This window comes from Rhincodon typus, chromosome 2 (assembly GCF_021869965.1).
Source record: "Rhincodon typus isolate 14 chromosome 2, sRhiTyp1.1, whole genome shotgun sequence".
Lineage (NCBI taxonomy): Eukaryota > Metazoa > Chordata > Chondrichthyes > Orectolobiformes > Rhincodontidae > Rhincodon > Rhincodon typus.
Genome location: NC_063333.1, coordinates 21,645,480 through 21,656,052, shown reverse-complemented (window position 1 = coordinate 21,656,052; position 10,573 = coordinate 21,645,480). Strand labels below are relative to the sequence as shown.

Sequence of the window (10,573 nt, the reverse complement as noted above, 5' to 3'; positions counted from 1 at the left end):
TCTTCATTTTCTGAAGAAGGGTCCAGACCCAAAATGTCAGCTTTCCTGCTCCTCTGATGCTGCTTGGCCTGCTGTGTTCATCCAGCTCCACACCTTGTTATCTTTTAGCATGGAAGTTTTGCTCTATAGGCCATTCAGGCTAGTAACACTGTGCATGTAGAGTTCTTGTAGCCTGTGGTTTATACTAGAATAACTTTCCAACTTTTCCCTTCCACAGTTCAAAGGCTGGGCAAACTGAAATTCCTGCACATTTCATTCATGTTGCCAACATGAAACAATGGGTTTTTGCAAGTATCAATTGATGAATCACTGGCAACTGTTAGCTTTCGCAGAGATCTTCTGGTAGTCTTTGAGCAATCATGGTCTTTCAGTTTCATACGGTGGCACTGTGGTTAGCACTGCTGCCTCAGAGCGCCAGGGAACCTGGTTTGATTCCACCCTTGAATGACTGTTTATGTGGAGTTTGCATTTTCTTCCCGTATGTGCTCCGGTTTCCTCCCACAGTCCAAAGATGTGCAGTTTGGGTGGATTGGCCATGCTAAATTGCCCATAGTGTCCAGGGTAGTGCAGGCTAGGCGAATTAGCCATGGGAAATTCGGGCTTACAGAGATAGGGTGGTGGGGTGGGCCTAGGCGAGATACTCTTCAGAGGGCTGGTATGCACTTGATGGGCCAAATGGCCTGATTCCACACTGTAGGAATTCTACGACTCTAATGTGGTTACACCAACTAGGTATTGCTCCGAAATCTTTGATTGTTTCAGAGCTTGATTGGGCCCACCTAAGTGCAAATATATGTATTGGATTTCTGCTGGTGATGTAACCATTCTGATTATTTTCAAGGACCAATACAATCTCAAGGTCAGTCCAGTTCTTGTAGCTCATTTGGTCTTGGGCAGCTCCTTCATGGTGGATTCCTTCTTCTTTCACTCTCACACCCTTTTCACCAACACTGAATTCCCTTACTGCAGAAAAACTAATAATTGACAAGTCAGCAAATGTCACAACGTTTAGCTCAAAAGCAGTTTTGCACTTGATTCTTTTTGCTGGAAGGCCCACGTCTCTTCATTCATCACCATATACAGATGCTGGCTTGACTGCACTTGCCAATTGTAAAGATTACTGAAGCATGCATTTCTGAGGTGAAAATTACGGGAGACTCCAAAGTACAAGTATAGCACCTATTAGCAGAGGAGGAGGATGGACTTCATAGAAACATCGAATCCCTAGTGTGAAAGCAGGTCATTTGGCTCGTCAAGTCCACACTGACCCTCTTAAGAGCAACCAACCCAGACCCACACCCCTACCTTATTCCCCACAGCTAATACACCTAGCCCGCACATCTCTGGATACCGTGGGCAATTTCCCATGGCCAATCGACTTAACCTGCACATCTTTGGACTGTGGGAGGAAACAAGAGCACCCAGAGGAAGCCCACACAGACACGGGGGGAATGTGCAAACTCCACACAGAAAGTTGCCCGAGGGTGGAATTGAACCTGGTCCCCTGGCAGCACTGAACCACCGTGCCAAGTACAGGCCTAAAGATGAGTGCTGAAAAAATTTGGATCATCTTATCCTGCGATCTACAGTAATCTTTTTGTTATATTGCTATAGTTGCTACGGATGTCAAGATATAAATGTTGCACATATAAACGTATAAAGTGCAAGATTATTTCATGACTTTAAACATTTTACACCAAAGTTTCCCAATTCTTTCTGACTGTGAGCCCCATTTCAAGGCTTGAAAATTGTCATGAAAAGTCAATGTGAAAGTGGGAAGGAAATCCAGGGGAAATAAGGATGTGGGGATGGAGCAGAGTCTGCTGCAGGGGTGGGGCCTGTTATAATCTGAGCACCACTCAGTCGGAGCTCCACTTTGGCCAAACCTGCTCTGGAGCTCACGCCAACAGAATTTTAGCCTGTATCTGCTCTTCGACTCACAACCCCTATTTTGTGAAGCTTAGGCTTACACAATGAACCATTAAATAACCTTCTCAGTCTATTAAAAACTGCCATTCCCTTTTTAAACTCTAATTATTTAAACTAAAATGAGCTCTGATAAAATATGGCAAAGAAAGGCATATGGCGGTGTGTTGCAAAGTTGACATCTGTCCCATAAACACATTTTCCCAAGTTGATTTAAATAATTGAAACTTTTTTTAAAAATTGCTATTGCAAAATACCTTGGCCATCACTTTTGTTTTTCAAATACCTGAACCAAAATGTAAAATGTTCAATTTAATGTGAGATTGTTTCATATCTTGTACATGTCTATAGTATATTGTCTTGATATTTTCTCAAATGATTTAACACCTTTACAGGGCATTTGTTTGCACATGTTTAATTGTAACATATGAGTGATTGGACAATGTAAAATAACATCAGCATTCCAGTACATTAGGTTCCAACAAGGAAAGTTCCATTTGATTCATAAATATTTGATTTAATGCAGCATTTGTACTGCAGCATCGTCACTTTACCAAGAGATTTTAAAAATGCATCACTGAATATTTATGCAACATGATGGAAGCCTACAAAACTGGATATTTTTCTTTGAAAATGACCTACCAAGGATGGAACAGAGTGCAATACTGCCTCTTGCACTTAGTTTCTGAGTCCACATTTCCTACCTGTGTCTAAAACAGGAGGCCATGTTCTTATGTCAACTGCTGCTCCTGCTTCTCGTGACCTTAGAAGTTTTACTACCAATTGCGATGTCATTATACATGCTGATCTGCTGACCTGCAAAATAATGAATCTATTAGTTAAGCAATGCACATATGAAAGACCAAATCGATTTAATCCAACAATTGCGTGTTTATTTGCAATGAAGATTTGGAAAGGGATAAAATGTAAAATGTAATGTTTTTACATAAATAAATCGTCTCTCAGGACATAGGCATTGCTGGTAAGGGGAGAATTCAATCCATCCCCAGTTTACTCAATTTTTGCAATTTGCACTGAGTAGCTTCAGAGGGCAGTTGAAAATTAATTGCATTTGTGTGGGAGTCTGGAATCACATAGGTCCAGTTTGGTAAGGTGGTCAGTTTACCTTCCTTACACCACATTTATGATCCAATTGGATACTTAATTGCAATGCAATAACTTTATGTTCACTTTTACAGTAAATTACAAACCCCATCATTAAATTATGATAGGTCTACAATGAAGTCATCATCCCATGCATGATAAAATGAGTGAATACAAACACACATATATATACTAAATAAAAATAAATACATATGCATAGATATATCAAATATACAGAACCAACAAAATGATTACAAGTGGAAATTTTTTTTTATTTTTGGTTAAAAAGCAAAATAAACGAAAATGCCTATACTCTGCACAATATAGCTTTGGTGATTTTAAACAAATAAATTAATACTGAGGCTCTGAAAGCTTGTGTTTTCAAATAAACCTGTTAGATGAGAACCTGGTGTCGTGTCATTTTTGACCTTGTCCACCCCAGTCCAACACCAGAACCTCCACATCATGGCCACAGGAGAAGTGCAAGGATGCTGGCAATCTTTGCCAAACTTTTGAACTATGGAGTCTAAATGCTGATTAATCAAAAGATTCGAGTTTAAGTAATTTCAGTTTGAGGTATGGCAACACAGTGTTTTCGGAGAGATCAAAAAGATTCAAATTAGGCAACAAATTCCATCAACAGGACCAACAGGTGCCAGGATAACGTGTATGGCTTTGAATTGCAAATCACAAATAGCCTTTGGCACAACCTCAGTCTCATCTTTTTGATATTCGACATGTATTTCTTTGTGTAGGTTGCTATGGTGAAACTGTATGAAAATGTGCACAAAGCACCATAACATGATTTAATTGCCTCAAAGTCAGCATAATTGCCATACATACACATTTTGCTGCAAAATACCTCATTAAGGATTGGGGTTTCTAAGCAGAGTAACAGGTTATTAAGCATTAAGACTTACACTGTACGGTTTAACAAATAAAATGTCTTGTATTTTTTTTCCATGAGGTGAATAACTGCAACCTTTTGTGTCACTGGGGTGGCTCAGTGGTTAGCATTGCTGCCGCACAACACCAGGGACCCGGGTTTGATTCCAGCCTCGGGTGATTGTATGAGTAGAGTTTGCACATTCTCTCCCTGTCTGTGCACTTCCTCCGGGTGCTCTGGTTTCCTCTCAGTCCAAACATGTGCAGGTTAGGTGGATTGGCCATGGGAAATGCAGGGTTACAGGGATAGGGTGGGGGTTTGGATCTGGGTGGGATGCTCTTCAGAGGGTCAGTGTGGACCTTAATGGGCCTGCTTCTACACTGTAGTGATTCTATGAATAGAGACACAAAATAAATATCTGCTAATTCCTCATTCCCTTTTTTGCCTTTATTTTTGACAAAAAAGCCCAGTTCTGAAGAAGTTTCATAGAATCTGAAACATTAACTCTGCTTTCTCTGCCAGACCTGCTGAGTTTCTCTAGCAAATTCTGATTTTGCTCCTTAATCTTTGCACTTGTTATAATTGTATTAATTTTATGGAATTATCTGACATTATCTGGACATACTAAATTGTCCATAGTGTCCAGGTAGGTAGATTAGCTGTGGGAAATGCAGGGTTACATTCAGAGGGTAGCGGGGTTGGGTCTGGGCGGAAATGTTCTTTGGAGGGTCGATGCAGACTTCATGGGCTGAATGGCCTCTTTCTGCACTGTAAGGATTCCGTGATCTCTAATACATAGTGATCTTTGCATACATGGTACAATAAATTCTGGGTTTTCCAAGGCAAGTGCATTATAAAGTGTTGTTATCTATCTGGCAGTTTGAAAGCATATTTTGAGGGAATCTATTACATCCCTTTTATTCTAATGGCAGGCCGACTGTTGGACCCCATCCATGCGGTGAAAGCCATCTCATTTACTTTGCAACAGAGAAATTATATAATGCTAACTTGCGTGCACAGTTCGTCTCAAAGTTCCAAATTGTGGTTTTGGTGCTGGAGGTGTTCTCTAGCGGCTGGAAAAACATTCCTGTCTACCAGGTCAGCCCATAGAACAAAGAGTAGGAACAAATGGATCATTTTCCAAGAGCCAGTGACCAATGGGCTACTTACTGCAGGGGTCAGTGGTCGTACCCGTTATTCACAATATATATTACAGGGTAGGCCATTGTGGAGTGAAATTAAGGGAAACTTCTTCACCATTAGCGTGGTGTGCCTGTAGAATTATCTGCCACAGAAAGCAGTTGAGGCCAAAACATTGAAGGCTTTCAAGAAGGTTTGAAGGGATCAAAGGGTATGGGGAGAAAGCAGGAACAGGGAATGGAGTTGGATGATAATCCCTGATAATATTGAACCATAGAGCAAGCTTGAAGGGCTGATAGAAAACAGGAGCAGGAGTAGGCCTACGTTTCACAGAAATCAGCACGCTGAAGAGTGCATACTGTCTTTTATCCATAAGCTGTGCTCTCAACCCAGATTAACTGGTAGCACTGTTTCTCCCGACCAGACAAATGGACATCAACTTAGCAAAATGATAACATTAATAAAGTGGCATTAAGTGGAAGATTAATGAGTGAGCTGTGGTTCAATGGAACCACTCCAAGGGTTGTGGATTCAGACTGCTGTCTAGTGACATGAGCGGATAGTCGAGGCTTATATGTTAGACTGACAGAAGGGTTCATTGCTAGAGATTCTGTCTTGCTTCTTCAACCCTCTAAATTGGAAACAAAAAAATCAAACTGCACTAAGACAACACGGTAGCACTCTTGGCAAATATTTGTCCCCCAGCATATCACCAAAACAGCTTGACCGGTCATTATCACAACAGAACTATGCTACATACAATTTGTATGGTGCTTTTCCTGCAATATAACACTAAGTTTTTAATCAGTTATAAAGCCTTTTAGGACACCCTGAAGTCAGCAATGACACTCCAAATACAAGTTTTTCTCTTTCTTTAAATATTGGTGGCAGGTTACCTACTCATTATGGGGCCACTGCACTGCTGGGACACGAGATTAAAAGTATGAGGTCATTCTCTACTTTTCCACAAGCAGCAGTACAAACTCCACCACATCAGGCATGATGACCAATGTCGCAGCTACCAGAGACATCATCGCTGTTGTGTAAATGGGCCATAAAGTACAGCCTTAAAGCATTGGAAGGATATTATATTGTACCAAAGCACTGTCTAACAATAAACATAGGCACTCTGACTGACACAAATTAATATTACTACAGAAGCTGAAGGTCAGAGATAAATGAGAAAATTTCATAAGTGAAAAATAAAGCACGGTCAATTAAGTAGATGATTTCCAGTCACCACATTTCCAAATCACTGAATAAACCACGATCATGATTATTATGCATCCAAATGACCATTTTCATTTTTCAGCAATTAACATTGTAATTAACATTTAAGATTGTATCCCATTAAGTCATCTGGATCTGTATTCTGAACAGACGACCGCTGTCCTACAACTCCCAGCAATAGATTTCCCAAGACAGGAACTAAGCAACAGTTTGGCAATAAAGCTGTTCTTCAGCATTGCAGCTATTTTATTAGGAACCCACATGTCTATGAATTAAAAGTCATTTGGTAGGCCAGCTCATGTAATGACAGGCTAATTATTTCAGTACAGGATTGGCAACTTTAAATTCTGAGTTTAAAACCCAGCATAGTAAATTGTGAAATTAAATTCAGTAAGTTACATAATTTGAGGACCAGTAAGCCATAAAGCCACAACTGTAGGAGCAGAAATAGGTGATTTGGACAATCACGTCTGCTCTGCCATTCAGTGAGAACACGGTCGATCTGATTGTTCTCAATACTATTTTCCCATCTTTCCCCCATAACCCTTGATCACCTAGACAAAAAAAGACAAAGAACTGCAGATGGCTGGAAATCAGAAATAAAAAGAGAAATTGCTGCAAAATCTCTGCAGGTCTGGCAGTATTTGTGCACAGAAAGCAGAAATAATGTTTCGGATCCAGTGACCCTTCTTCAGAACTGATCGTAGCTAGGAAAAGGTTGGTGCGTATGCTTAAAAAAAAAGAGCTGGGAGTAATAAAAGATAGGTGGAGATGGAGCCCAGAGAGAGGGAGAGAACAGAAATTGGGTAGACAAAGGAATGGGTAAAGGTCTGCCTGAAAAAAATAAAAAAAAAGCTACAGCCTTAACACAAATTGAACATCTTTCTGTTAAAGACTAGAAATATCCAATCCCACTTACCAATAAGCTGCTTTTCCTGCACTTACATCATATTTGGGCTTGTGACATCACTGTACCACTGGCCTCACTGCAGGTCGGCCTGTCAATCCTTGCTTTCTATCCTTTGCTCACCCTTTACTCAAGACTAAACCTTAATTAAAGCACTTCTTTGCCACTGTGCTCCAAATTCCCATTTTAAACCAAATTCCCAGATACACTCGTTAAGGTGAATAGCCAAATTCTTTTTCCAAGGGTCAGGGAGTCCACAGAGGGCACAGGTTTAAGGTGAGAGGGGAAAGATTTAAACCGAGCAGCAATACTTTCACACAGAGGGTGGTGTGTGTATGAATGAACTGCCAGAGAATGTGGTAGAGGCGAGTACAATTACAACATTGAAAGGACATTTGGACGGGTTCATGGATAGGAAAGGTTTAGAGGTATATGGGTCAATTGGTACAACTGGACTCCCATACTGGGAGGCAATGGCCTAGTGGTATTATCGCTGGACTGTTAATCCAGAGACCCAGCTAACATTCTGGGGACCTGATTGCGAATCCCGCGATGGCAGAATTTGAATTCATCAAAAAAATCTGGAATTAAGAATCTAACGATGACTGTGAATCGATGTCTGGTAAAACCAATCTGGTTCACTAATGTCCTTGAGGGAAGGAAACTGCCATCCTTACCTGGTCTGGCCTACATGTGACTCCAGGCCCACAGCAATGTGGTTGACTCTGAACCGCCCTCTGGGCAATTAGGGGTGGGCAATAAATTCTGCCTAGCCAGCGACACCCTCATCCCCCAAATGAATAAAGAAGAAAAAAAAACACAGGAAAACAGGAATGGGTCAGTTTAGGGAATGTGGTCTGCATGGACGAGTTGGACTGAAGGGTCTGTTTCTGTATGCCTCTGTGACTTGTCTTTGTCACGCTCAGGCTAATTCTCCACTCACACAAACCTATCTCCTCTTCTATCCTCTTTTAATGTTCCCTCTAAGCTGTGCGGCTGCACTCTGACATTCCAAGCACGGTGGCTGCACAAATCGATCGCAACCCTGAATTCTGGCTCCACGATCTATCTTCCCTAAGACATGCATACAGCAGCGAATCAATTCTATGTTCAAACGTTTAGTTAATAAGCCCTATCTCTGATTTTATTGTAAAGGTTTTTGCTGTGGGTTTATTTCCAAAATTAGAATTGGAAAATGGGTTTTGGATACTAGCGTTCAACCTATCTAAGTAAGGGAAAGGATTGAATCAAACAATACCTCACTGGACTTAGAATGGTAAAAGCAACCATAAGTTAAATTTACCCCCACTAGTGGTGAAAGGAGTGCATGTGGAAGGTAGTGGATATGGTGCCAATCAAGCAGATTGGACAGTGTTGAACTTTCACTGCTGTTGAAGCTGCACTATTCCACATCATTGGACAATATTCCTTCACACTCTTGGCCTGTGCACTGCAGACAGTGGACAAGCTTTGGACAGTTTGTCACTGCAGAATTCCCACCCTGACCTGTTCTTGTGGCCAAAGCATTTATACTTCTTTTACAGTTCAGTTTCTGGTCATTGGTAACTCTCATGATATTAACAATGGGGGATTCAGTAATGTCATTAAATGTCAAGCGGTGTGGGTTAGATTTGTGTTTGATTGAGATGGTAATTATGTGGCTGTAATGTCGCATGAATGTTACTTTCTACTTACTATGTATCATATTTTAACAAAATGAGGGGAGTAAACAAATGCAGTGAATTGATCATGTATACTTGATATATGCTGGTGTATCCCTTTACAAGTAACAGAATATCTGATCTGGACCTCACAAGCAAGGTTAACGTTTTTAATAGGAATTTTATGATTGACGCAGTCTCCAACCATATCAGCACCACTTCACCCAAATCATTTTCCACTGAAGTTAGATAAAACTTGGGAACTACATTACAATTAATTTAGGTTCCATAGTTCAATAAAAGATTGTTTCTGATTTTAGCTGATTTAACTTTATTTGAAGCATCTTATTATTTCAAAGTACTGTACGAAGTATAGTAGTAATATAAAATATGAAGTACCGGTAATCAAAATGTGTCATATGACTTGAAAAGAAGCCAGAATAAAGATTGTTAATTTGTTCAAATAAAGGGATAATTGGATGAAAATTTAAACACAGAAAATACTATAAAGTTAAATCCTGCCCTACCTCCACAATCATCTTCACCGTGGGTAACGTGGTAGCAATATTCTGAGGGTGTGGAGGACGGACAGTTATTGGCACACAACCTGCATACAGGCATCCATAAAATGCTGCAATTAAGTCTATTCCTGTATAAAAAGAAAAAACATTCCTCATCATAGTGTCTGACCCTTAAATTGCAAAACACCGTGTTACAGCAGAAGTTTTACAACAAACCAAGTCATCAGATTTTCTTTAAAAGGCATGTAATCACTTTAATATGCCAAGCTTAGATTAATTATGCCCATTTCCTTTAATCCTTAGCTTTTCAGTTGCTGAAATGTCAGAATCACAATTAACATTCATCTTCTGATTAAAAGTATGTTTTAATTGTTGCAACTTGTTTGAAAAGAGAGAATGAAGAATTTGGAAGTAAAAGAAAAATGATTACACCATTAACATACCTGGTGGATAAACTAAAGCCACATGATCTCCATCCTGTAGGTGGCCCCTCTCCATCAACATAACTGCTATTTTCTCAGCTCGTTTATGTAGCTGAAGGCATGTTAATGAATTGGCTATTGTACCCTAATAAACAAATATGAAGGATAAAATTAAATTGCTTCCATGACAGCTCAAATCATCAGCTCACATTATTATCATCTAATTTTGTGAGTTATATTGCGTTGAAGGACACATAATTCATACACATTAATATAATTTTTGTAATTTGGATTTCAAAATAGAGCCAGATGGATGTCGGTTACTTCTGTGAAAAGTTTTCTGAAAAAAAAAACACAAGGTCAGAGAATCCTTCCAGAACAGTGAATAAATCCAGCATTTGTCATAAATCTAATGACAGCAGCCCTTTTGCTATAAATGGAAAAATCGTTTCTCCTGCTGGGTTTACACAGGTGGGGTAAACATGTTAGGCCAGTAATTTTGTTTTCTATTCAAAGGAATCCAGGACCATGATACAGAAGATACCAGGGTAGAATTTAGAAACAAATCTAGTTTCTCACTTGGAAGGAATTCAGGCAAATTCCATAAACATGTCAGTTCAGCAGAAGTAGTAGGAACTGCAGATGCTGGAGAATCTGAGATAACAAGGTGTAGAGCTGGATGAACACAGCAGGCCAAGCAGCATCAGAGGAGCAGGAAGGCTGACGTTTTGGGCCTTTCGTGTTTTTTCTGAAGAAGGGTCGAGGCCCAAAACGTC

The 10,573-nt window shown here is 40.0% G+C and overlaps 2 protein-coding genes across 4 annotated transcripts in view; both read right to left on the bottom strand.

The window, feature by feature from the left end:
* The window catches only part of zmynd11 (zinc finger, MYND-type containing 11), a 210,210-nt gene that overhangs the window by 153,449 nt on the left and 46,188 nt on the right, over positions 1 to 10,573 (bottom strand). The gene's annotated exons all lie outside the window — the stretch shown is intronic.
* LOC125485876 (disco-interacting protein 2 homolog C-like) overlaps positions 2,600 to 10,573 on the bottom strand; it is a 21,521-nt gene continuing 13,547 nt past the window's right edge. Inside the window, exons 6-8 of the mRNA XM_048610998.1 lie at positions 9,819 to 9,942; positions 9,382 to 9,503; positions 2,600 to 2,742 (exon numbers count right to left, since the gene is read on the bottom strand). Of these exons, the coding sequence (XP_048466955.1) occupies positions 2,605 to 2,742; positions 9,382 to 9,503; positions 9,819 to 9,942 (384 nt within the window). The 3' untranslated portion in view covers positions 2,600 to 2,604. The remainder of the gene's footprint in view (positions 2,743 to 9,381; positions 9,504 to 9,818; positions 9,943 to 10,573) is intronic.